The sequence below is a fragment of the Xiphophorus hellerii genome, chromosome 23 (genome assembly GCF_003331165.1).
Source record: "Xiphophorus hellerii strain 12219 chromosome 23, Xiphophorus_hellerii-4.1, whole genome shotgun sequence".
In the NCBI taxonomy this organism is placed as follows: domain Eukaryota; kingdom Metazoa; phylum Chordata; class Actinopteri; order Cyprinodontiformes; family Poeciliidae; genus Xiphophorus; species Xiphophorus hellerii.
This window is the reverse complement of record NC_045694.1, coordinates 9,627,790-9,655,750: the sequence shown is the minus strand read 5'-3', so window position 1 is coordinate 9,655,750 and position 27,961 is coordinate 9,627,790. Positions and strand designations below refer to the sequence as shown.

Here is a 27,961-nt window from a genome sequence, read left to right as displayed (position 1 = left end):
ATGATGGCCCGTCCGCCCCCACATCTGAGGACCCAGACAAGTGTTGAGGGAAGCAGCGATAAGCATGTCCTTATCCTTTTAAAGACACTCCCATAATCCAACAGCGGTGGGAGGAGGGGCAGAGAGAGGGATGGGAGGGGAGGAGGGGGGCCTTCATCTTTAGGGGATTTAGTCTGGATTATAGCTAGTCCTCCAAATTAAACCAAAAGTCAGCTTTCTGCAGTTGCTCATGCAAGCTGGCAACTGGCTTGTTACCAGCCCTACATACGAGGCGAGCGATGAAGCTCTATAATTAGAACGTCTTCAAACTCAGCCACCACATGATTTCACAAAGGAACTGTAGCTAAACCCGGATCCAACCTCTCTCCCTCTCACACACACACGCATACCATCGCTCTCTAACCCCGCCACTCTCCTGCTGACCTCCTGCGACTGCACTGTCCTCCATGTTGTGTACCTGACTCCCGTTGCCAACCGGCTTAGCCGCAGACAAGCTTCTCAGCGAGAGCAAGGCTGCTCTGTCCCTGCTGATGCTGCTTCCCACAGCAAAAACAAGGCCAAATCTGGGGCTTAGAGGCTAAAATAATCATTACTGGGTAGTGAACAAATGAAAAGTCAGAACACTACTCCCATGGCCCCCCACCAGCCCCCAGCACCACTGGTATTTTGCCTGCTGTCCTATCTCAGACAAACAAAAAGAGGGAAGCCATATATTAACATTTAAACACAATTAACAGAGTTTTAGCTTGAGACGGATAGAAAATAAAGCTAGAAAAGGATTATCTCTGTCTGGAATAAATACATAAAGGGGAAAATATGTACTTAGAATATAAAGAAACTGTTTGACATTTTGTAAAATTAAGAAGATTGATCCTACTTTCATATTAAGTGTTTTCAATATAAAGCTGCTAGTACAGGGATAAGGAAAACTAAATGAAGAATAAATCCATCTTTGCAGAGACAAAGTGACAGGAATGTTATTGGTGAGACTTTAATTGTTTAAACAAAAAAACTGTGTTGGTAAAACTTCAGAAACTCATTTCCTCGAGGAAATGCTCACATGAAGAGAAAATTTTAAATTTTACAGTTATTTCATTTAAATAGTTTTAGACTTTCTGAAGTTAAACGCTCACCTCACGCAGATTGTTTCTGTCTTTAGCTGCATTCTGTGGAAAACTTTGTGTTCTTTCAACATTAGTGTAATATCGACTATTTTGCAATTGCTGTGTTTCCATTAAAATAGAAACGAAATTAAAATCAAAAGCAACAAGTCACTAAAAACATTTGAGTTTGTTTTTTTTTTATTGAGGATTTTTCCATTAAATAAATTTTCATAATTCCAATTTTATGGTCAGTGGAAACAAAGTCTTTGTCTGTGGAGGCTTTTTGTGAAGGACGAAAGTTTGGAGGGCGACATGAATACTCAAAATGAAATAACATTATTTGTTAGGCCACAAAATATGTGAAGCAATAGGAAAATCTGTTTTCAGGATTACTATTAGTACTTTTTGTTCTAGTTTCTAGTGCAAATATCTTATTACACTTAAAATAAGACAAACTAAATTAACAGTAACTTTTTAGTAATATATAGAGGCTTATTTTAAGTCAATAATTTCTTAACATTGATGAAAAAGTACTTGTTGTATTAGCAGATAAATTGACTTATAACATGGGAAAAATGTCTTGTTATAAGTTAAATAATCTGTCAGTGGAAGTAGAACTTTTTTTATCAGTATTAATGAATAATTTACTTTAAACAAGTCTCTATATATTACTAAAAAAATAGTTATTTCAAGTGTACTTAGATATTTGCACTAGAAGACAAAAAATATTGGTAAGATTTTGTGTTTATACAGTGACTATGTAGTACACAACACTGGCATTAGTGAAAATGTGGGAAGATGAGAGAATGAGTTTATATAATGAAAGGGAAGGCGGTTAAAGATGATGGCAGCATCATGGTGTGGGGAGGCTTTCTTAGCATTGACGGGGAAAGTGGCCAAAGTTACAGAAACGGACTGGTGATGATCTGATCAGTTCTAAAATGATAAGTGTCTTTTTTGTAGCATGAGGCTCGTAAAGTGCGTGTTGTGTTGTGTTGAGGAGTGGGAGGGTTCATTTAAGCATCAAACATGTCGGAGCATTCCAGCCTCCTCTGATGCCCCCGATGGAGATGAAAGCATCATGAACTCATTAGAGACCTTTCTGCAAAGGTGGAGCCAGCGTGCGCTACTAAAGCAAAGACATTTTGAGCAATCTTCTCTGAAACACGTACAGACAAGTTGTTACCATCCAGCTTCCACCAGTCTGAACTGGGTTCAGCTAATCTGGGGCTGAGGAGGTTTCTGGGCAATGCCATGCCCTCTGTACACATTAAACACACTCAAAGGCCAAGTTCATTGGTTTTCTTGGCTGTGTTTGTATGTCAAAACACAGATGAAAGAGGAAAGTAAAGAAGTGGTGTCCCTTGGACAACTAAAGACCCCAAATTGTTTTGTGATTACAAAGAAGACAAAGACATTGGTACGGCTGTTATCAATCCCTCCGCAGGGCAATCATCACTAATATAATTTGTAGTGTTTACTACTTCTACACCCACGCTGGAGTATATGCAATCTATTGCCTAACCCACATTCTTGTCTTTGCAACTCGACCTGGTATTACTTAAGCAAAGAATTGGTTCCCCGCCTCTGTGGAAACTAGATATGGGTGTAAATAATACGCCTCGGCACTTTGTAAAAGCCCTAATCCCAAGAAAACAAACCTGAGTGAATCAGGCCCACCTGAATTGCTTTCAGGAAAACTAGATAATCAAAATGCAAAGCAGCCTTTGATGGAAAAATGAGCCAAGTTCCAGCAACAAATCCCCTACAACTAACATCAGCAAATTCTCCCCTGAACTTTTATTTGTATTCAGTGTTTGGGTTTTTAATGTAATCACGCCGCATTCGGGGCTCCATCAATGAGCTATTCTGATTTATGTCAGGCTGAATCAGACTTAGTGCTGAGAGGTTTGCAGACATCATGAATGAGAAAAGGAGCCACACACTGAACACATTAGGGGTCCCACCATCTCCAGAGACAGGGGGGACAATGGAGACGGAGCAGAGATAAAGGAGCGGGATAACAGGGGTGAAGGAATGGCTCACGCTGATCGGGCAGGAGAAGAATGGGAGAATGGGCGAAAAGAAAGGCAGAGGCCCCGACACACTGGCCACACAGGGCAGAGGGAGCGAGGGGGCTCTGAGAGGCCTACACTCGGTCATAGCCCATTAGGCAGCCTGGGTGAAAATGCTACAGCTCATTACATGCTCTGCCTCAGTTCTGTGGATGAACAATGCACAATTACGCTACCCTGCTGCTCCTCGAGCCATACTGCTGCATGCCTCTGAGGCGCCTGATGCTGCAGCTACAGCGGCCGGCCGGCCGGCCTGCCAAGAGCCTCCACTGCTCTTCAAACAGCCCATACATGCACTCCCTAATGCAAATCCAGGTTTATGTCAAGAAACAAAGGAACTGTATGAATTTGCTCCAGTGAAAGGAAAGGAGAAACAGGAGAGACGGCCGTGCCGCTGGAGAGAACACAACAAAGGTATAATGCAGCATTTGTGAGAGCAACACAATGATGTTTGCTTCTTTTGTCTGCTTTGTCCTCTTTAAGTTCCTCAAAAAGGTAGACATGTGACAAAGAGACAATTCTTTTGTTTACTCCATTGGATTTAGTTCCCCCGTTGTTATAATTACTGCAAGCGGAGGACCTACCCAAACATACAAAGTGTGTACATTTATGACCCGAGTGAATCGGTAGAACCTCCAAGTTTAGTTCATGTCAGATGTACCAGTTTTTAGATGTTTCTCTAAAATCTGATCCCTTCTAATGAAAGATGAAGCTTTCATTTGCATGTTAACCGCTGCACTATTCCCAACTCCGCAGCTAGGAAAGTAGCTAAGGTCCATACGCCTTACCACAGGGGCCGCTTTTCATTGGCTGATGCCCATTCTACGTGGTCACGTGCGTGGCCGTCTCACAAACACACCGTTAGCTTCCCGTTAGCTAAGTACAGCATAATGGCAGAACTGATACAACTTCTACACCTTGAAGCCTGTCTGCTACACAGTCTTACGTTAGCTAAACAGATCAATATGCAATGTGTACTGTATCTGACATACACTAAAGATTTTATTTTAGCAGAAAAGGCTTTGGACTAAACTGTTACTCGTGTTAGCCACGCTAGCACCAAGCACAGCTAGTCAATCAACCATCGCTGTGTTCAGGGAAGCGCTGATTAATAATCGAGAAATAAATATCAAGCCTGGAAACTTGATATCGTAACGGACTGAATGTTATGTTTTTAACGTAATCTTTGCTCGTCTTGCGGGGCGCAGGCGGTTGCCACGGTAACAGGTGTGCTTAAACTACACAGAGAAAGAGAGTAAAAAGGTAAGAGTGGTTTTGAGTTGATCACCTGTTCGGGTTATTTTACCTTTGTTTACCTTTGCTGTGGCGCATTACAGCCGCTGTAGTTTCTAAACGTTGGACTAATTACCTCGTTCGTTTGTTAGTTTACGTCATTCACAACAAACGTCAAATAGAACAAATATATTTCATTAAATTTTAACAAACAAATGGCTTCTACCGCGATAATTATGTGAAATTAAATTAATTATCCCAGCTTCAGAAAACTTGCCTTTACCTTTACAGAGCTCTTTGGTTCCTCCTGTCAGTCTGTAGCTTCTCATATTGACGTCATCAAACCAAATTTCAGATCTACCATAACTGACTGACACCTGCTGGCCTCTGGTTTGCAACCAGCTTGTGACTGAGAAACCAGTAACCTCCTCCCAGATGATCACATGAACTTGTTAGTTCCTTTGTCCATTGTAGTAGCTGATATATTGTGAAAATCCGGTAGAAATGATGCACTGATCTAGTCATGTTTACATAGAAACAACGAGCTGCGAGGCTTTGCTTGTGAGACTTGCGGTCACGTGGGTCGGTTGTGGGCGGAGCTTGGTAAGTCTACTAGATTACGTCATCGTCTAATTTGCATATTTGGTATTGTGATCCAGACTATAGTAGGAAAGAGAAAAATCAACTTGGTGAGACAAAAAATGTCTCAATATGTGTAGAACTATGTTATAAAGTAATTTAATAATCTATGATAAAAACAGCAAACTGAAATACTCAAATATAGAAAAAAACAAAACTTCACTTGAGGGACCTGAAAAGTGGCTAAATATTGTGACAAAGTCTCAACGTTGGCAACGATGAACTTCTGTAAGACTCTTCTTCTGTTGTCATTCTGTGTTTGAGCTCCATTAGTTTCTCAGTGGCGACCGCTACTGTTTAGGAGGAGAACTACTGCAAGTAAGCAAAATGAAGAGTTTGTAGGACTTCATCAGTCCAGATCTTAGTTTCTAAGGACTATTTTAAGAAAATATGCAGAACTATGAAAGATGCAACAATCCATGCTGACCAGAGCTGATTTTTGGTTTTCTTTGAGATCTGACCAGCCAACCGTTTTTTTGTTTCTCAAATCCCTAGATTGTCACAAAGTGAAAAACAAAAATTCTTCTTGGGAACACAATTATTGTGGATTTGTTTTTTCACTATTTCTGTTTTTTTTAAGTGTAAGAAGTAGACTTCAATCTTAACCGGTTCTGTGTTTTCCTAACAACTATGGGGAAATCACTTGTGTAGTTTTCAATCAAACAAAAAATGAAGGAATTATTATATTATCCTCTTTAAGCATCAAATTAAAATTTTCCTGACTTTTGCTTATAATTCTTTTACTGTGATCAAAAAGTTTGAAGTTGGTTAATGTGTCTATACACAAAAAATGGAGGGATTTTTTTTGTTTAAAAGCAATAAATGAATTGGGATTTAACATTCAGATTGTATAATACTACACTTGCTGATCACGGATTAAGATTCCTAACCTGAAAAATACTTTTTTCTAGTCACTATTCAGATTCTGAGCGATAGATGGAAAAAAGAAAAAAATCAGCTGCACAGGTCTGTTGTGTTTTGATTGTAATATAAAAGAAATGTTTTTAAAATAATTTTATATTTATTCTAATTCAGTTTCTTCATGTGGCTCATTTAAATTCATTGAATTACATCCCATTAAATCAAATTGCATTGCATTAAGTTGAACCAAAACAAACAGAGGCGGCATGTGGTCGAGTGGTGAAGCATTTCATCAAATTTGTCTTCATGTATAGTTAATGTTTCTGTCTGATATGATACATGTGGCACAGAAACCCAAAGCAAAAACACACAGTCCCTAATATAAGAGCTAAAAATGCCCGAGATGTGGAGTCATCTATCCACCAGCAGCATCAGCTCCCTTTAAATCTCCCATCCTGCTTTTCTGCAATTATGCATGCGGAAGTTGACATTTAATCTGATGGGAGAAATGCTAACGAACATGCTCCTGCTTCTGCTTTGTTTTAAGCAAAGCAAGCAACGACAAAAAAACAGGACACTTGGAAAGGTCACTCTTCCTTGGTGTCGGAGCAAAGGAAAAAGTTTCTGTTCACAGCAAGTATTGGAGTATTGTTAAGCTAAACTGCCTCCCTCCCCCGTTTTCCCCTGCCATTCAAACAGCCAGAGCAGCGGCCCTCGGGACAAAGCCCTGGGAAATCTCCCAACAATAATGTGGCTGCAAGACAGGACACAGAAACACAATTATAATTCTGATATCCATGGATTCTAATTAATACCTTTTCTCCCTGCACATTTGGAGAAAATTAGTTTTGGGCAAACGTAATTGTCATTATGAGTGAACTGTAATTACTTTCCACTGACTTTGTTTACTTTCTTTTTCAAGTTTGGTTGTTTTGTTTCAGCCAAAGGATGAAATGTAAGGGATTTTTTTGATACTTTTATGCACATTCAGGATAAAATAAATGAAGGAGTCTGAGTTTTGTATCGTTTCATGTTCGAGCTTCTGAGAGCAAAGGTAAAAAACTGCAGCTGGTGCGCCGAGCTCACGCTGAAATGAGATTCTCCTCCAGGTTATGACTTGAAGTTTGTGTTTCTGTATGTATAAGATGACCTTTTCTATGCTCCGATAATGTAAATACAGGCATTTCCACCACAGCCAGCCACATTTGCATGAATGAAAGATGGGGGTATGTCGTTTTTTATTCTCCTGAAGTCCTCGACTGTCAAAGCTTTTCCTGAGAATCCCAACAGAAAGGGGTTCTAACCCCACCTTAGCCCTGTGGTTCGCCGCTGACAAATTGTGCAGCTAAATGTGAGCGAGGCTGCTTATGAGCACTTCAGCACATCTCAATAAATCTGTGTTGATGATGCATTTTCCCTCCTCTGTGTTGGGACTTGAACACCGAAGGATCTCCAATAAAGAGGAGCAAATGCGGTGTGTTTGTGTTGGAGAGTTTAATTTGAGAAATAAAAAAACAACAACAGAAAAAAAAACAACGCTGCGAGAAACTAATTTAAATGGGTAATTACATCCACGCAGCATTGCTTGCAGGGCTTAACAAGGTACGTAATGATGTCCCCCTTCCCCAGCGATAAACATCATCACTTCGTCCATTTCCTTCACTCCATTTAGCCTTTTCTCATTTGCGGGTGGACCCATCAACCTATAAGCCCAATGCCATTACACCCCTTCTTGCATTTAGATTCGCGTCCAATAAAGACCCTGCAAACATAAATTGCTGGATGGCTGCAGCCATTATGCTGCTATTTTTAGCTGCGCAAAAATCCCCCTTCATTTGACGTTTAATGGGTTTACAAGAAAGCTAATTCTGCCTTTTTGATAGAGCTTTTAAAAGTAATTTAAAGTGTGTTTCCCCTCATTTTGTTGAAAAGTTGTTTCTTAAATCAAGTAAAATAATCTCAAGAGGAAGGAGGGCAATTAAAGCTGATCGGATTGAGCTTTTCTGAAAACATGCCTCCTGATGTTTCTGTTGCAATTCCTTAAGGAAGAACAGCCAAGGTGGAGATGTACATTTAGTGTTTATCACATTACAAAAGCAAACCTCATTCTATTTTTTATGAAGAAAATGAATGTAAAAGACAGAGGAAGACAACATTATTCTAAAGCAGAAGAAAATACATATATGGAATTCAAAATTAATACAGATCTGAAAAGTGTGGCATGCATATGCTTTTAGACCCTAAATTAAATTCTGAACACAAAATTAATTTCTGTTGCTTTGCAGCAAGAAAGTCCTGGGTTCAAATCCCACCCTGGGGTCTTTCTATGTCGCTGCAAAAACACAAAATCTTCTAAAGTAATTTTGGTCGTTTCTAGAGGAAATATGTTAGTACAATTATAAAAGACAAAAGTAACTTAGAAATAACCTTTCAGTAAGATATAGGAGTTTGTTTTCAGTAAACAGTTCCTTATTTTTAGTTTTTTTTAAATACTAGTTCCACTTGCACATGATTTCACTTATAGCAAGACATTTTTCTCATGTTATAAGTGAAATAATCTCCCAGTGGAACAAGTACTTTTTAAAAATCAATATTAAGGAAATTGACTTAAAACAATTTCCTTTCTTGCTGAAAAGTTACTTATAAGTTAGTTTTGTTTTATTTCAAGTCTACTAAGATATTTGCTCTAGAAACTAGACAAAAATATTTGGTATTATTTTGTGTTTTTGCAATGATAGAGTTTGCATGTTCTCCTGGTCATACATGAAGCTCTGGCTTCCTCCCACCTTGCAAAAATACAACCGTTAGGTTAGTTGGTCTCTCTCACGTGTTCTTATATATTAGTGTATGTATGATTTTGTGTCTATATGCTGTGCTAATAGTTGCTAACCAGCTTGCCTTATGTTTCTGCTGCACTTGTGATTATTTATTTGGAGGGTCTCCGAGCCATCGCCCTAATCTTAAAATCCCTCTGCCGGGTTTTAATTAGATTCAATGGCCACTCCAAAAACTTAATATTACTTTCAGTCATAAGAAAAAAACATATAGGTATATTTAATATTACTTTTAACCTAATTCTGCCAGGTGTATGAATAATTTTGGCCACTACAAATGAACACCAATACAGAAAAGAAAAGACATGATTGCTTTCCGTAAAGGTCACCATGATTTGTGGAAAATAATCTCGCCCTCATCCGAACACTGCATTTTGCAGAGAGAAATAACACGTTTCAGGCAGCAGGAACACAGGTTGAGAAAAATCATTGCCATTCTATAAATAGATCTCGCTCCCCACTCCTCGTCTTCCACGTTTCTCTCCCTGCAATTTGCCAGGACTTGGCGTTTTCCTTGCCGCGCTCTCCCTCCGTACAATCTGTACGAGTCGAATGCAGTTAAGGACACTCGCGGTGACATGCATACGTCAGGCGCTGTCACTCATGTGTTTTGACTGTTAAGCTCTTCTGGCCGGATGCTCTGATCCTAACAAGAGGGTGGCAACCCAGCGGGCCCGGCTGCTCCTGACTGGCTGCCTGCGGATGTTATGTCAGTTTGTTGTACCTCCGCGACATCGGGGGTGACATGCGGCATTGGGGGTTGTTGGCGGGTTGGGGTCAGGGCTATAAAAACCTAACCAAGTGTTAAACCATCACTGCTTGCCAGGGAGCAGAAAACCATCTCGTTGAGTAATGTCACTCAGTCACCCTTGGCCACACCCTCACTTCGCCTTAAACGTGAAAGGAGGAGCCAGCGGTGGATGATGCCGAGTCCATCACTGTCACGCTGCTAATTTGCTCGTGGCAGGCAGCTTTATTTCACCTTATAAACAGTGACACTTAAAAAGCAGCAGAGCGGTTTTTAAAATCGCTCCCTTACAAATGACCTCCCTAAATAATTAACAGGTTCGTCTGCCGCTAAATCGGCGCTCATCTGAAGCTTCTGGTGATGAAAGATTATTTGCCAACTGCTTCAAGAAGGAGGAGACTTTAAAGACTGAGTTATACACCTGCTGAAGTTTCCAAATTCTAAAATATATATTAAAAACACGTTGTAGAAGATCAAAGACTTCTATAGCTCTTCCTTTATTGCAAAATACAGTATTTGTCATGATTAGTCTCTGACAAACTGTTGAGCGATAAGAGGCTTATACAGACTTGCGTATTTTTATATATAAAGCTGATAAACTTATACATTTTTAAAGGATGTCTGTGCAAGCATTCATCCGCAACAAGACAGACGAGACAAGATGAGGGAAAGACGAGGCTCTGCTTTCAATTTCTGCTCCTCTGCTATCTGTGTTGTTTTTCTCCCAGTTACACTTTCAGCCAGCAGTGATGTCCTCCACTTTATGTCAATCACAGCTTGCTGAAGACAACAAACAAACAAACAATCAAAGCTAAAGCATTTTGCAAGAATCAGTCTGCAAAGATGAAATGAAAGAGAAGCCGGAATAATTTCTCCCGACTACTCAGAAGATTCACAATGCTAATATGATTTGTTTTGTTGTTTTAAAATCGAACATCTGCTGAGATAAGAATATAAAATATTCATTCCTCTTCAGTGTTTTTACACTCTGTCGTGTCACAATTACAAACTTGACTGTTTTATTGGGATTTTATGTGACACACCAACACGAAGCAGCGCGTAACAGTAAGTGGAAGGATAAAATGACACTTTCTCTACAAAATGCAAATTGATCAGAACTTTGACTAGGCCGTTTTCAATAATAAATACACTTTGGTATCAACGTTCATCTATTTAGCTCTCACCAGCTTCCCTGTTCCCCACAGCATGATGCTGCCACCATCTTGTTATAGACAGCATTGATTTTTCTGCAGAAAAGCTACATTTTTGGCTTTTTTCTGTCAGGAAAAGTGTGGAAAAAGTTTAAAGTATCTGAATACTTCTTCAACAACTGTGCATATGTCACATAAAAAAAAAAGTTAGCATTAAATATTGAATATTGAAACCTTTTCTCCTGCTTTCACTCATGTTTATTTATCCAAAACGTTGCCGTCCCTTTTTTATATAAATATCCGTGTACAAAAGCAACATAATGTCTGGAAGTGAATTCATGAGTGAGTGAGTGAGTGAGTGAGTGAGTGAGTGAGTGACTGAGTGAGTGAGTGAGTGAGTGAGTAGGGGGAGAATAGCACTTTAACAGATGTGTAGCATGCACTGACGGCATGACATCTATTTTGCATGCTCAATATGACACATTTGAATGCCTGCATGCATATTTTCCCGATGTGAAGCAACAGCCTCAGCGGAACCACTCCCTGTTGTTCCTCCCACGTAAACACCAAAAACATCCTTTCTCACAAGGAACAAAAAAACCCACAAAAAAACCCACAATGAGCGCTGCTATGTTGACGGATTTGTTTCACTTTTTTTTCTAGTCCAGCTGGTTTTGGTAGTATATGTTACTGATTTCTGTTTGAAGTTAAAATTATGATTAAAAACCATTAAAACTCATGAAATGGTCCCAAAATGAGCAGCACAGTGAGCATCTGGAGGAAGAATGCTCCAGTTGTCAGATAACTTTTACTCGTGGGACTCGGTCTCAGATGAATACTAAACATCCTGCACCATGCAGGGCGATCTCCAGCCGACGTTTTTATAAATTCACCTGACATCTTTTACAGATTGATTTATCATCCCTCTAAAGGAAAAATCATGACTCTCTTACCTGAATTATGTTAATTGATATAGTAAAATCGCCAATTTTCCTGCTCTGCTCATTATCAGGATTCACAGGTGTGAGAAGCCTTACTGCGAATTACAAATTCAAAAACAGATTCTAGCCAAAGGCCATTCCTTTACTGTATAATTGTCTCCCCCCCCAACAAGTGATTCACTATAATTAAGCCATGGAAGACAGCTTTATTCTCCGGTGAGCATTCATATTAGTGCTACTACAGGCGGGTCTCACAAACATCTCACAGCTGACGCTTTAAAGACAATGGATAGTTATGTTCAAGGAGGAATCTACAGGCTTACATTGTCACAAGGGACAATGCAATACACACAATGTACCTGCAGGTAGGAAGCCTTCAGGGAGACCTGTCACTGTTATCTTGGCCGACTCTGCCGTGTCTGTGTGTCTTTAAGAGGAAAAGCCAGACTCCAGCTGCTCGGAAACAAGCAGGATGCTCGCTGGCCCACATAAACTAACAACAGAGCACAACTCTGAATTAATCACATACATAAATTAAGAATAAACAAAAAACTGTATCCTTATTTACATGAGAATAATCACAACCGTCCCTGCTGTAGGGACTGTAAACCAGAAAATCTGGTTGTGACCAGAAACGGTTGATTTTCGGTTTTATAAACCCTGATTGGCCGATGGGAAGCTCTAATTTAAAAAAAAAAGAGAGAAATAGAGAAGAAAGGAACAATAATCAAAGTGAAATCAAATACTAAAGAAATCAGGCCAGTTAATGCAGTTAAAGGCATTCGGTGTGGATGCTCTTACTGAGAGAACCTTATCAGAGAATACCATGAAGAAGCGTTGCTCCAAAATCTGAATATTAGAAGCAATTTAAAAGGAAACTGCACATTTTTTTACATGTCGAGACATGTCTGCAATTTATTCAGACAGTCAAGAGAGAGCAAAGCTTCAGCAGATAAGAACATATCACAGAACATCCTATTGAACTTTCAAATTCTGTCTATCATGGGGTGAATTAGGAAAAGCATTTTGGAAATCTCAGAGTGAAAATAAGGATCTAAATCTCTTAGGGATGTTGTTTCCACACTTTCCCGACCCAAAATATAACAACAGGAAATACTTATGGCCCTGACTATTGGTTGACTGCTATTAGGTTAATTGGAACAGCGTACAACACGAAGCAAAATCATCAGTTACTTACTATTTGTTTTTTAACCGTTTCATGCATAGCGGTTAATGCAGGGAAAGCCATCTCAAAGCCATTTTCTTGTGTTTCTTGTGAATTTGTATGTTATCATGCACATAGACCACTGAAGTTGACACTAGTACATCATACAATATACTGCCAACTACTGGCCATCCACTGCAAGTACAAGAATTTTTTTTTGTTAAATCCAATATGGCAGACAGACGAAAAAGCAAAGAAAATCCAGTCCCTCCTTCTACTGTAGAAAAAAATAATATCAAGTAACCTCTAAAGGCTAATACTACTGATGTATTTTACAAATAACAATTTTGTGTTTGGAGAAAATTCAAATTGATCACAAAGAAAAAAATCCTAGAATTTTTTTTGTTTTTACAACCTCCCCCCCCCTTCCCCCCACTTTTTTATGCCTTAGAAAAAAAAAAAAAAAACATTTGGAAAAAAATCATGACATAAAGGATCATAACTCGTGCCTTAAAGGGTTAATATGAATAGCATAAATATAATTTATTATGATTATGTTTCCATCAGCTTGATGCCTGACGTGGATCTCTAGTATTTGCACTTGTTGTTTTTGCACTGTAAATTAGAAGACTATAATAAAAAATGAGTTAAAAGTAGTTAAAAAATGAGTCATGTGTACTTTTAAGGTTGCCGTCAGGCTGAATTTATATTCTTTTAGTGGTACAAAGAATGCAGTATAATCACAACCAGACCATCACTGGTGTCCTAACCAGTCAGAGGGATTTGGGTCAAGAACTTGTGAAGTCAAGTGGTTTCAAATCCAAACAACAAAGCCATTATCAGCCATTCCACTGCTGTTGTTTGTTTGTTCTATAAATGGTATTGTAATTAAACTAAGCACATTTTTTATTCAAGAGCCACATCTGTACATACCGGATGCTTCTGTCTCTTTCAAATGTCACAGTGGGGAGGAGGGAAAACAGTGACAACTGGTGTAGTGCGGGTCGCTCTGTTGGAGGCTGAGGCGTGCTCCTGCTGCCACTCTGCACATCTCCCACACACATAGTTGCTTTTCTCAGGACAGATAAAATGTGCACAGACTGGGTCAAAGAGATGTTTGTCAACATCAAGTGTAAGAAGGAGCGAGGTGGAGGCTGCATGCTAAGCAGCTCCCGCCTCTATCAAGCCAATCAACTGGCCCTTAGAAAATGAGAAAACGTGGACACCTGGCACTAAGACTCCAGCTTCACCCTCCTTATCTCTCTATCTGCCCTCACGCCGCTCCATCAAGACAACTCCGAGCTTTGCATAATGAATCATCAAAATCAATCTCCTCTCCTATTTGCCTTCCTCTTCTCTTTTTCATTAGCCGGCACAAATAACGGGAGTCCTAATCCTGAGTCTAACGCAGTTTTATTGGATGCTTCAGCCACCGACGTGCAACATTGCAAGCATTTTTTTTTCTATCTTTGAGCACTGGTATCAAATATTTAGTTAGTTGGCTGCGAAATGGTGGAAATGATCTGCAAAAGTACACAGCATGTAATACTTTAGGATTTGTTTGTTGTTTACTTCAGGGCTGGTCATTACATCCCCTCACTTTTTCCTCCTTTGTTGTTTTCTATGCCTCAGACACAACTTTTTGAAGGAAAAAGGAAGCATTTTGTTCCTGCTTTGATAGTTTACTGTGAGGAAATGTATTATTTTTGCCCCCAGGTAAAACATTTACCAGCAGGAGTTAATAAGGTTTGATGAGGAGGTTCCAATCTGTCTTATTTTATGCCAGTGAGCTGACCCAAATAGGAACTGGAACCAAAATGAATGGATATATGGGGAAATTATGGCTCGACAATAAATCAATAACAATATATATCAGGACCGACAGGTGATCAATATTAACAGATAATTCATCTGACCGAATATTCAATATTCAATGAGAGATTTAGGAAGAGGAAGGGTTTTATCTTCTCAACCTCTCAACAGAGCTAAATAATGTTAGTGGAATCAACTATCTCACTCTCTCTTTGGTTACCTGGCAACTCATTCTTTCGTTACCTAGCAACAACTTGTTGAGTAACTTGGAGAGCAGCAGTTTAAGGTTTTGCCTCTGTACTTCATAACTGTTTAAAACTAAAAAAAGAACTGCATGGAGTGAAAACTGTGGAAGGTTGTGCCACCAGTCTGGCAGCATTGCAGGTATTTAAAACCGAAAACAAACCAATAATTATCAGTATCGACAATTATCGATATAGACTAATATGAAACGTTTAAATCGTGATAGGTTTTTCAGCCATATCATTCAGCCCTAGGTTAAATAGACATTTTCTGAAAGTCGTACACAATTGAATAAAGTTATAAGAGAGATTTTACCACTTTATGACAAGAGAAAATACTCATTTAAGAAGAAAAATAAATTGATATACAATTGTACGAACACCTACGTAGGAACGCCTCTTATTTTTCTACACTGTTTGCCTCTTAATAATTGACCAATTTGCTTCCTGGGGATGGTACGTTCTCCATTATTCATTACAGCCAACTGGACAACAGGTGGGAATTTCCCTCCTTTTGTAAAGCAATTTTGACACTGACACTGTAGGATACCCTGACCCACCATATACAGGTAAAAGCCAGTAAATTAGAATATTTTGAAAAACTTGATTTATTTCAGTAATTGCATTCAAAAGGTGTAACTTGTACATCATATTTATTCATTGCACACAGACTGATGCATTCAAATGTTTATTTCATTTAATTTTGATGATTTGAAGTGGCAACAAATGAAAATCCAAAATTCCGTGTGTCACAAAATTAGAATATTGTGTAAGAGTTAAATTTTGAAGACACCTGGTGCCACAAACTAATCAGCTGATTAACTCAAAACACCTGCAAAGGGCTTTAAATGGTCTCTCAGTCCAGTTCTGAAGCCTACACAAACATGGGGAAGACTTCAGATTTGACAGCTGTCCAAAAGGTGACCATCGACACATTGCACAAGGAGGGAAAGACACAAAAGGTTATTGCTGAAGAGGCTGGCTGTTCTCAGAGCTCTGTGGTCAGAAAAAGTGTACAAGCGATAGGGATCACCGCGCCCTAGTCAAGATTGTGAAAAAAAACCCATTCAAAAATGTGGGGGAGATTCACAAGGAGTGGACAGCTGCTGGAGTCAGTGCTTCAAGATCCACCACCAAGAGACGCTTGAAAGACATGGGTTTCAACTGCCGCATACCTCGTGTCAAGCCACTGTTGACCAAGAAACAGCGCGAAAAGCGTCTCACCTGGGCTAAGGAAAAAAAGAGCTGGACTGCTGCTGAGTGGTCCAAAGTCATGTTTTCTGACGAAAGCAAATTTTGCATTTCCTTTGGAAATCGAGGTCCCAGAGTCTGGAGGAAGACAGGAGAGGCACAGGATCCACGTTGCCTGAAGTCTAGTGTAAAGTTTCCACCATCAGTGATGGTTTGGGGTGCCATGTCATCTGCTGGTGTCGGTCCACTCTGTTTCCTGAGATCCAGGGTCAACGCAGCCGTCTACCAGCAAGTTTTAGAGCACTTCATGCTTCCTGCTGCTGACCTGCTCTATGGAGATGGAGATTTCAGGTTCCAACAGGACTTGGCGCCTGCACACAGCGCAAAATCTACCCGTGCCTGGTTTACGGACCATGGTATTTCTGTTCTAAATTGGCCAGCCAACTCCCCTGACCTTAGCCCCATAGAAAATCTGTGGGGTATTGTGAAAAGGAAGATGCAGAATGCCAGACCCAAAAATGCAGAAGAGTTGAAGGCCACTATCAGAGCAACCTGGGCTCTCATAACACCTGAGCAGTGCCAGAAACTCATCGACTCCATGCCACGCCGCATTAATGCAGTAATTGAGGCAAAAGGAGCTCCAACCAAGTATTGAGTATTGTACATGCTCATATTTTTCATTTTCATACTTTTCAGTTGGCCAACATTTCTAAAAAATCCCTTTTTTGTATTAGCCTTAAGTAATATTCTAATTTTGTGACACACGGAATTTTGGATTTTCATTTGTTGCCACTTCAAATCATCAAAATCAAATGAAATAAACATTTGAATGCATCAGTCTGTGTGCAATGAATAAATATAATGTACAAGTTACACCTTTTGAATGCAATTACTGTAATAAATCAAGTTTTTCAAAATATTCTAATTTACTGGCTTTTACCTGTATATAAAACATCCACTGGCCACCACAAAGTAACACCCCAAAAACAGCATCTTATCCCTTCCACCTGTGCTATTCCAGCCCACTCGCTCACCCAGAGTGGCTCAGACAGGCCCAGTAAATCAGCAAGCCTGTAAGTAGGTCTCATTGACCCCTCAGTGTCCAACAGCGCCTGGATCTCTCTGGATCATCCGCTCAATATATCAATATCCATCCTGTTTCTTGTTTTAAGACCCCCACTCCCAAGCCAACACTCCCCACTCTCCCCACACTGAATGTCAAGCAGAGATTGGACTCATCAATTTCAGGAATGTGTGCGTGCGGTGGAGCTTTTTGTATGAGTAAGAATGGCACATAAACTCATAAAAACACATGGCCTAATGCACTTTCCCTCTCTTTCAGACACACATAAATGTCCCGATCTCCTATGAGAGAAATGGGTCAAGAACAGAAAGAGGGAGATTGCCAAAAGAATCCAGTAGACGAGTTCATACATGCAGAAATCCATAAAGTAAAGATCAGCGGCTCGGCATACACCTGTCAGCTTGAATAGTCAGACTTTCACTGCTCTGCCGGAGCAGCATGTGGTACGTCAGGGCAATTCGAGCGGCCATGCGACAAACGCTGCAGCCAATCGGACGACATACAGATTCAAGCAATGATTACTCTTTCTGTTAGCCCCTGAATTGATGTGTGCAGGAGCTGATTAGCCGAGTCAATACATCTGGCAGGTGCACAAACTCTTGTTCGTTTTGCAGAGGCTCAGCACACAACCGAACATGGAGAGAGAAAGAAAGAAAGAAAGAACAAACAAAGGAACAAAGAAAGGAAAAGAAGAAAGAAAAGGTAAACAAGTGCAGTTAGAGAGGCCAAATATTCCACTTTGTCAGGCCTCCAGATTGTGCTTAGCAAAGCGTTCTGATCACAGGTCAGCTCCAGCCTTTAGACACCTTGAAATGCCTTGAAGGATTCCACTCTACTGACACATTGCCATTTTGAATAGCTCAGCTTTTCCATCAGCAACAAATATTTCCTTGACACAAAGTGCTTTGATGCAACTGAATGCCAAATATGTCTAGACAATAGGCTGTGTTGAGAGAGAGGTTTGCTTTGTTAGAGGCTAGTTTGACCTAGGAGACCTTTTAATTACACTTGATGAAAAACTAAACGTTCAAAGTTATGTTCTTGCCGCTACATTCTCGTTAAATCAATTTTCTCCTTCTTTAACCGCCAACAGGCAAAGGTAGTCCAGCCAAAGATCAAGGACATAGCACATTGGATTGTATCTCACCTCTGGCAGTGGCATGCCGTTGATGATGAGGTCTGGCTGCTGGTGACCCTGCCCTGTGAACGAGTGCTGATAGCCGTGGTTGGGGGCCGCATTGCGTGAGTTCTGGTTCTCCACGTTGAGGAAGGTGCTCTCGGAGCGCCTGCAGCCCAGTGGCAGGCTCTGCTGGTGGTAGTCGAAGTAGTTGAGCGAGGAGGTGAGAGATGAGCAACTCACCACATTCATCTTGTCTGTCTCCTCGACGTCTCGCGGCACCAGGCGGATGTCGTTCTTGCTCAGCTTCTTCTTCTTGCTGGATTTTTTCTGGTTGCCATAGGAGTACTCCGCCACCCTGCGCAAGTAGAAGAAACTGAACAGACTCAATAAAGCAGTGCTCTGTCTTCCCCAACCAAGCCCACACAGTCAAAGAGCCTCGGCCCCGTCATGCTGGGTGGGGTGCCAGACGAAAGCTCATAGCCAGGGCCGGACTTAAAGCTGCTGCTGTTTTCTATCTTGGCTTGTTGGTGGTGTATTAAGACATGAGGAAATGAAGTAGATTCTGTGTAGCATAAAGTCATTTAGGAAATATGAGTGTTGCTATTTGTACCTCCGTTCTTAAAGGTGTACATGTATTGGGACCAAGGGTGAGTAATTCACTGTGGCGCTGCTTCAGGACAAGGTATGTTACTTTAGCTGTAGAGTTACACACTCATCGTTTGCTTGCAAAACAAGTAGTTTTTCCCACATTATAAGGTACTCGTACTTTCTCATCAATGTAGAAAAAGTACAGCTTAATAAGTAGGGGCTTATTTTATTGATTTAAAATAAGTCCCTACATCTTGCAGAAAACTTACTTGTAAGTTAGTTTTGTCTTTAGATATTTAACTTAAAAGCTAGACTGAAAATACTTCATAAGATTTTGTGTTTTTGCAGTGTAGTTGGTGAGTTGATTATTTTGGAATATAAAATCAAAATAATCCTAGATAGTCCCTAGATAGTCAGATCATTTATTTGCCAAATTAATCAGAAAGCATACATAATAAAGCATCAAATTCAGTTTAACTTTCAAGCTTCCCATGCTAGTATATTTTCATCAGCACGGACAGAGCGTTTGCATAGCTTTATATGAGATTAAAAAAAGGTTTTTGAAGGGTTATTGCTACAATCTTTGAGGAGTAGTCGTGGTATACTGTGTCATGGTAGCTTGTTTTATCTAATAAATTATGCACACTACAGTGTTAAATACCTTGTAAGTTGATGCTGAAGCATTGTTTACCGAAGGCATTGTGTTTTCCTTGCTCTTAAATTGCAAAAGCATGATAGGGGTACTTGAGATGGTACAAGTAAACTGAGGCAAAAGTCCAAAACTACACAGCCACAGAAACATATACATACTCCAGGGCTGCATAATATTAGAACTGCAACAATGTTTAAATTTTGTTAGATTTCTTTTTCATTGCAAGCCTTCTTTTGTTTTGATGTATTTCAGTGACCGAGTTACTGATACTCACTTCGATACTTTACCAGGTTGGTTACATTTTTGTATGGAAGAAGACATTCCTACAAATGGTGGCATCTTTATAAGAAACCTTTCAGAAAAGACAAGTACAAAGATTGTTTCAGAAACACTATTTTAATGTGGACATGGCCTAGAAAGACTCAGTCAATATGCACCTTTGCAACGTTTTATCTCTGCTTCACAAATATGCATGATGATTTATTTTTCCTCCAACTTCCAGACAGTTAAATATTTATAAACCAGGGTGTGTAAAGCTTTTTGTTTTGTTTTAGAACCTTTATATATTTTGGAGATAAATGCTCATAAAACACTCAAATCTCTCACATAATTTAATTCAAATAAATATGATGTTCTGAATTTCTACTGTATTTCTACTTATATTGGTTCTGATCTCCTTTTGGGACCAGTTACAAAATCTGACACATTTTGAGCCCTGATCAGACCCCAGTTACTGAGTGACCTGCTGCTGACATGTATAATTTATTGCAGTCATGTAACCTCATTTCTTTACTCTAGACCACAAGTATTACTTTAAATTGTTGGTTGTCAAAATAGGCCTTAAATGTCATTCTGGAAGGCACAAATTTATGCGTGGCTGGCAGATGGCTCCAGTCCTTACCCGAAGTAGTCGGGTACGAAATGAGCAAAGCTGCAAAGGCACAAAATGGCAATGAAGAAAAATTACTAGTACTCCCTAAGCACCTTCAAAATTATGTGTACCTATTACTCTGTTGCAACAATCATGAAGTAAAAGCAACCTGTGTGGACTGGATACCAAGACTGGCTCTGGCCCACTTCCTCCTAAAATCCGGCCCTGTTCAAAGCCCCTGTGCGAGTGTGAAACGGCACACAGGGGTGACCCACCACACCCGGCCTGCAGTGGGGCCGTCATAAATGTTTGTTTGCATTTGCATGCTCAACAATCAACATGTCACAAACAGGCTGAAAATGCAAACATGCCAAAACCACAGAAGCAAAACAAAAAGGAACACACTGAACCTGAGAGGCACCACCGGTATATGCAATCATATTCAAAGCACAGAACACTCACTGATTCCAGTTTTTTCTTTCATTAGCAAGCAGGCCCACAAGCAATATAGAAAAGCAAGAGAACTGCAGATTCAAATTTGTTCGACGGCTCTCTGTGACTTCTGCAAACTGAAGCTGAGCATTTTGACTTTAATAAGAGCAAATGAGCAACAGAGCTATGCTTTATCAAAGGATGCTCACATTGGGGGAAATGTCTACTCTTTGCAGAGCCTTGCAGTTTTTCCACAGAATAACAGATGTTAAGTAGTCCAGTGATGACTACAGCCCTCACAGGACATATTTACCATCATGTCTGGTGTTTGTTTTTTTGTTGTTGTTGCAAATTTTTCTTTACAATCTCTACTGACTCAAACTCTGAAAGGTAGAATCTAATTCGATAAGATAATCCCTGTGGCTTATGTCCTTTATTAGATCCATAACAAGGATAGAGATATCTGTGAAATTGCAATCTCTGTTCCTGTCACTTTCTGAAATTTCTCTGCTTTACTCAGCCACACTGGTCTTTGGTATTCACCCCAGTGCAGCACCAGGGCTATCACTTTTTTTGTTTGTCTTTTCATTTGCGTCTTGTTACAAGCACATAACCTCAATCAGCTCCTTCTTGATGCAGAGGGAAAGAACTTGGTAGAAAATACAACATCTCTCCTTTTTTTTCCCATCCTTCGTTTTCACATGTTCTCTCCGCCTTATGCCCAAATCGAAATCTTGGAAGAGAGAACTTCAGAGCAAGACAGACTGACAGAGGACAAGCAATAAATTGGAGATAACTGCTCCTCATATTCGAGGTGGTGACTGAGAAGCAGAGCACATCAGCGCTGATTAAAGCTCCCAGCGGGGAGACGGGCTCACAATGGGAGAGAGGAAAGTACTGGGAGCAGTTTTGAATTTCGAATTTGTTGTTTGTCTGTCACTGTGCCTTCGCTGCACAAAATGTATGAGTGACATTTAAATAAGAGCAAATGTTTTTAATCAAGCTGTAACTTCACAGATTTTTTTTCCTCTATTTTCAATCAAAGCTAATTCAAAATTACATCTGGAAAAGTATTTTTAGTCAGACAGGAAAGATGACTTCTCCGGGTCAACTCTCAAATGTGGAGCAGCAATCATTTCTGATGCTTTCCGTCAAGAAATACTTAATTTCCATATCTAATCTTGTCAGCTGAAAACATTTTGGGAAAAAAGAAAACTTTAAATCAGTACAGTAGAAATAAAAATCTGATTACTATTATGCTCATTTTTCTGCATTTCTTCTCCTTTTAAAAATAATGAGCTGAACCTCAAATCAACAAAATTATGTCAGGAACAAAATACGACTATAGCTTCAGGTTAAATTCTCAAATCCAATCTATATGTAAATTTTACAGTCGTAATGTGGCACATGCAGGGAAATCAAAGCCAGAGCTGATGCTCAGATTGATGAAGAAAACAGAGTTCGCAGAAATGCATCAAAAGAGGGGGGAATAATCAACTGCTTTTATCCATAAACCTGCCTCCTAACAGTTCATGACACTCATGTAACTGATAATATCTTCTAAGGCACAAGCCTAATCTCCTACATTTATTTTAGAGTAGCTCCTTCTGATGTGCCTTGATGAAAACAGAGGGGAATCGGAGTGATCCTGGAGGACTGTCCATAATCACAGCAGATTAGAGCTGATAACAGCCAATCAGCCACGGTGGACGTTAAATAATAAATGTCCCGGACTGCCATTGAGGCAGCAGGACGTTAATTGTCCGGCAACACATCTGCAAATTGAACATGACAGTCGAAACGTCGTATTTATGAGTCAATTGGTTACAATGGAAGGATTAAATCCATCAATCACCGTTTGCCTTAATGCAGAACAGTGGGCCTCAGCAGAATGTGTCTGATTTAAAGCAGTCGGGTTCATGTAGGTCTACTTCAGCTGTGGAGCCGAGAAGGGAGAGAGAGAAAAGGGAGAGGAGGGGCGAGAAACGATCTGCAGTCCTCACATACAGGGCCTCTACATGCTGCATGGTAAAAAAGCAATGCACTGTCAACTGGCACAATCGCATTCACACACATTCCAGGGTTCCTACGCAGTCTGGAAAAAGTCAGGATTTTGATTTATCTAAATATTTAAAAAATGCAATTTCCGGGGAAAAAAAAGAAAGAGAAGTTTTTTCATTGATTCATAAATAGAGGGCATCCTTCAACGCACACTCGTTAAAATTTAAGACAAATTATTACACTTTGCCTTTCTTTCTTTTTCTTTTCTTTTTTTCTACTACAGCCTCTTAGATAAGGGTTTGATACTGAATCTGCCATTTCTTAAATGGGTGTGGAAACCTTTTCTTAGTAAACAAAAAGATAGTCCACATCACCAGCTGTGATTTAAAGTATCTGTAGTTAATGTAGGACAACATAAGCCATATTAAGCCATATTTGACAAGTTGTAAATTTTGAAGTGTCTATATGCCAAAATTAAACTAAAACAGCCCTCAGGAGCAAAATTTTACAGAAAATAAAAGCCAATTAGGTACGTACAGTATGTTGTAGGTCAAATATACAAGATGTTGTGATAAACTCCCAGACGTTGTAAAAAATCTGGAATCTGATTTTAAAATTGACAAAATTTGGATAAGAACAGACACCATTCCTGGTTTCATTATCTAAAATATTCTTAATTTTTGAAAAATAAAGGGCTTTTTACATTCATAGCAGCCATTTGACTGGATTTTTTGCCTCGGTTTTACCTGGATCTTCTGTTTGTGAATTGGGTTGTTATTCTGGAATGTGGAGGAACATTTTGTACTCAAGATATCCACATATTTATGTTACAAGAATTGTAGAAACCAGTGTTAGTTTTTTTTATATATGGCCCACCACCCAGGGTGCTCTTCTGTCAGGGGCGGCACGAGTGATTCATCAAAATTATGTTTATATATTTCTGCCACTTGTGCCCTGCACATATTTTTAATTGCTGTTTCCATTTTCCTTCAGTGTTGGAATGAATACAGAGTAAATTTGACTCTAAAGTATGTTTCTGATCATGGGTTCTGATAAGTTTAAGCTGAACTAAAGTTTTTAAGGTAAATTTATTTTATTTTTTATATCTAGCTGAAAATATAAAATAGATAAATCAAATCTGAAAGTGATTACTTTTCATGAAATACTATTTTCTTAAAAACAGTAATTTAAAAAAAACTTTTGTCATATTTGTGAAAACACACACAAAAAGTGCTTTTGTAATGTTTTTGTAGTTTGAGAGGAACATAAAGATTGGGCCCGAGGGATCTGGTTGCCCAGGGCCCCTTTCATATCAGGACCGCCACTGGCTGAACTATTTATAAATTTGAGTGTAGAAAAAAAAAAGAATTTTGAAATATGAACATTTGTAGGAACCCTGACATTCACATTTCCTGTGTTCATTCAGTACCTGCAGTTGTATGTCCGGATCTCCTTGTTGTCCCTTTTGCATTTGACCGCCACAAAGATCATGGTGATGAAGAGGATGGCCGCAATGGAGCCCAGGGCAATGATGAATATGAGGGACAGGTTGACGGGTCCGATGGTCTCTTGGGCGTTCAGATCCGGAGAGAGGTACACCACGATGTAGGCCGAGGCAGAGAGGGAGGGTTTGCCATGGTCCCTCGCCACCACTGTGATCTCATAGGTGGACTTGGCGTTCTCCCCAAACATCCTGGTGGAGCGTACCTCTCCATTCACCTGGTCGATCTCAAAGAAGGCCCTATCGCCCTCTGAGATGGTGTAGGTCAGCCGCCCGTTCTCCCCTTCATCATAGTCATCAGCTTTCACCTGGGTCACCATGTACCCCACCCCGGCGTTCCTCGGGATGGAGACCTCCGCTGTACCGTTGACCAGCGGAGGGTTTGTCATCACAGGCGTGTTGTCGTTGACGTCCAGCACCACAATGCGAACTGTGGCGTTGCTGGACAAGGACGGGTTGCCATTGTCTCTTGCCAGAACTTTGAAGTCAAAAGTCCTGGTGTATTCGTGATCAAACGATCTCATGGAGTAAATGCGGCCTGATGGGTTTATGCTCACGTATGTGTTTACATCCATGTGCTTAATCTCACCAGGGACTATAGAGTAGGAGACTGTGCCGTTCATGCCCAGGTCTGGGTCCTCTGCTGACACAGCCAGCAGACAGGAACCTGGGAGGTTGTTCTCCATCACCATCTCTTGATAGTGTGGCTTTAGGAAGTGTGGCGGATTGTCATTCTCATCTGTGACTTTGACCACCAGAGATTTGGTGGCACGTAGCTGAGGGATGCCGCTGTCCTCTGCCTGGATGGTCAGGTTGAAGGTGTCCTTCTGCTCTCTGTCCAGCCTCCCGTCGACCAGAATGGTGGAAAAGCTCTCATACTCTTGCAGCCTGAAGGGAACATTGCCCTGCAGGGTGCACTTCACTTTCCCGTTGGCCCCCGAGTCCTTATCTGACACCCTCACCAGCGCAATCACATACCCACGCTGCGCGTTCTCACTCACTTCCACCATCTCCGTGTTCAGCGAGAGCAGGCTGATCACAGGCGGGTTGTCGTTCGTGTCCATCACGTTCACTGTGACTTTGCAGTGAGCCGGGATGGAGTTGGGACCCAGATCTTTGGCCTGGACGTCGATCTCATAGATCTGCGTGGTCTCGTAATCCAACACGCCGTTGACGGTGATGATCCCCGTCCTGGGGTCAATTTTGAAAGCCTCCCTCGTTTTCTCGGTGACGTAACTGTTGAACGAGTACACAACCTCTCCATTAGTGCCCTCGTCAGGATCCGTGGCGTTCAGGTCTATGACTAATGTGTTGACGGGGGAGTTCTCCATCACATTCACCGTGTAAACCGGCTCGTCAAAAACGGGGTTGTTGTCATTAGAATCTATCACTTTAATGTTTAACTGGACCGCGCCTATCTTCGGAGGGTCTCCTCCGTCCTCTGCGCTGATTTCATACGTATAGTGGGACTGGGTCTCTCTGTCTAAAGATTTCTGCACAACAAGCTCTGCGATCTTGGATCCGTCCCCTCTAGTTTTTATTTCTAGTCCGAAAAGCTCGTTTGGGGTGATGGAATAGGACTGCACTCCAAAGATCCCCGAGTCCGGATCGCTCGCACCCTCTAGGGGAAACCTGGTACCAGGGGATGCGTTCTCGGAAATTTCTATGTCAATGTGGCTCGTTGGGAACCGGGGCGCGTTGTCGTTCAAATCCTCGATTTCAACTTTGATTACGCAAATCTCCATGGAGTTTGACATCACTTCTAGGGAAATAATGCACTTCGGGTTCTGTCTGCAAACTACATCCCGATCTATCTTCATCTGGGTTGTAAGAATCCCGGCCGGACTGAGTTCTACCCATCGCGGTTCTGAGTTGGAAATAACCCTCAAGTAAGGAGGCTGCGGCGCAATCTGAAATCCCAGCTTGACCGCGTCCCTCGTAACGTTCCCAATCACCGACCCGGGCTTCATCTCCTCGTTTATTCCATATTTCAGGTTGATAACAGCCTCAGTTCCGACCCAGAATAAAAGGAAAACGGAGGCTAGTTGTATTAATTCCATCTCCAGGGCTTGCTGTTGAACCTGTTGAGTTTTTCTGAAGAATTACGCACAAGGATGCGCGTCAAAAATAGGAGAAAAAACGCGCAGATAAATCATCTCTTTAAAAAAAACTAAGTTTGATTGAATGTCTCTTCTATATGCAGTCAATGAGCTCTAATTCTAACAAGTGCCTATTTGATTCTTCTCAGGCAGAGCACATCCTCCGGTCTGCTGCAGCGGGAGAAACACTGAGCGCGACAGAATAGTAAAAACATGCTGAATCTTCTTACAGTTGGGATTTAGCCGTGGAAATCCGCGCAGCTCTCAAAGAGCAGAAAACTAATCTTACGCACGATTCATATGTTAAAGTGTCCATTTTTTTAAGAGAGCAAAAGGGAGGAGAAAAAAATGCTGCAGAGACTCAAGTCCGCAGAAATCTTGGTCTTTCGCGCAGATGGAGTGATGTAGCTGAAAAGTCTGTGTGAATTTCACCGCCCCGACCTGACAGGGGGTCGATATTCAGATCGTCCTTTTTTTTGGATAAAAATAATCACTCTTTTTAATTAGAAGCAGCAATTTTTTAAAAAAATCCTCGCATCTCAATAAAAAAAAGAAGATCTTCAAGCAAGGAAATGTTCAACAGTCCGGATATCTTTTTGCGTAAAAGGGGTGCAGTTGAAGGAATGTCTCATCACATCACTCAAACTCCCGATTACCTTTTCATTTCCAGCAGATTTATCCCTTCCTCCAACCCCTTCCTCAAGTCTTCAAGCTTTCACTTCCTAATTAATTCCCTCGCATCTCACTTGGAAAGGCTAAAACAGATCCCAGTCAATAGTCCAGGCGCACAAAAAGAAATCCGCTGAAAATGCAGCCAGTTGGGATGAGGCGATGCCAGAGCTTACTGTACGTTCAAAACGCATCTCATGTGTGGCTGCAGAGAAACTGAAGCACAGTAGCCTATATCCAGCCTGACTGAGGCAGAGAGAGGGATGGAAAAAAAGAAATCACCACTCGTTGCCAGTAGGCTGCCTAGTTGACTCCAACAAGCGCTCCTCTCGCTTCGCTGGTGCACACTGGCAGACGCGCAGCTCCGAGCTGAGCGCTCAGTCTCAGGACCCGCAATCCCCTCAGCCAATCAGGGGTTACTCAGGAGGGCCGGAGCTGCTGGTGGGTGGGGCGAAGTAGAGCAATGAAACGCGGCCAACTACCTGTTCTCCTGCAGATGGAAGACTCTACAGGCAATTATGGTGTACACGCTAAACACGAAATTAGATGGTCGTTAGGGCTGCTTCCAGAAGTATGGTTCTGTGGGGATGTGGGGGGGATCACCATGGGAGTGGATCTCTGAGAGGGATTTCACGGGGGTCCACAGTAGAGGAAAAAAAGAGGAACCGTGTTTTTAATTCAGCAGAGACGCAGAGGAGAGGTTACGTGGGGTAACTTTCCAGAATTTTGCTCGTTTTCTCTTCTGCAACAAGCACCATGAATCTATTTCTAGTCAGATTTTTCACCCTAAAGCTTCACCAGTGACACACTGTTTTGGCCATTTAAAAAAAAAAAAGTTTGTGGACCTCTGAGCTGGTGGTATTTGCCGAACCAGGGTTCAATAAAAAAAAATCCAGGTCATCGTGGTGTTTTATGGGACTCTGAAAAGATTTGAATTTGAGGTAACTGT

At 40.9% G+C, this 27,961-nt stretch overlaps 1 protein-coding gene across 7 annotated transcripts in view; it reads right to left on the bottom strand.

The window, feature by feature from the left end:
- The window catches only part of pcdh19 (protocadherin 19), an 88,995-nt gene extending 61,615 nt beyond the window's left edge, over window positions 1–27,380 (bottom strand). For 2 of the 7 annotated variants that reach the window (XM_032554448.1, XM_032554449.1), the window contains exons 1-2: window positions 24,173–27,380; window positions 18,440–18,572 (exon numbers count right to left, since the gene is read on the bottom strand). In XM_032554448.1, the coding sequence (XP_032410339.1) occupies window positions 18,440–18,572; window positions 24,173–26,304 (2,265 nt within the window). In that variant the 5' untranslated portion in view covers window positions 26,305–27,380. Of the gene's footprint in view, window positions 1–18,226; window positions 18,573–24,172 lie in introns of all 7 variants that reach the window. The other 5 variants (XM_032554443.1, XM_032554444.1, XM_032554445.1 and 2 more) reach the window with 3 other exon arrangements.
- Window positions 27,381–27,961: the final 581 nt, after the last annotated feature.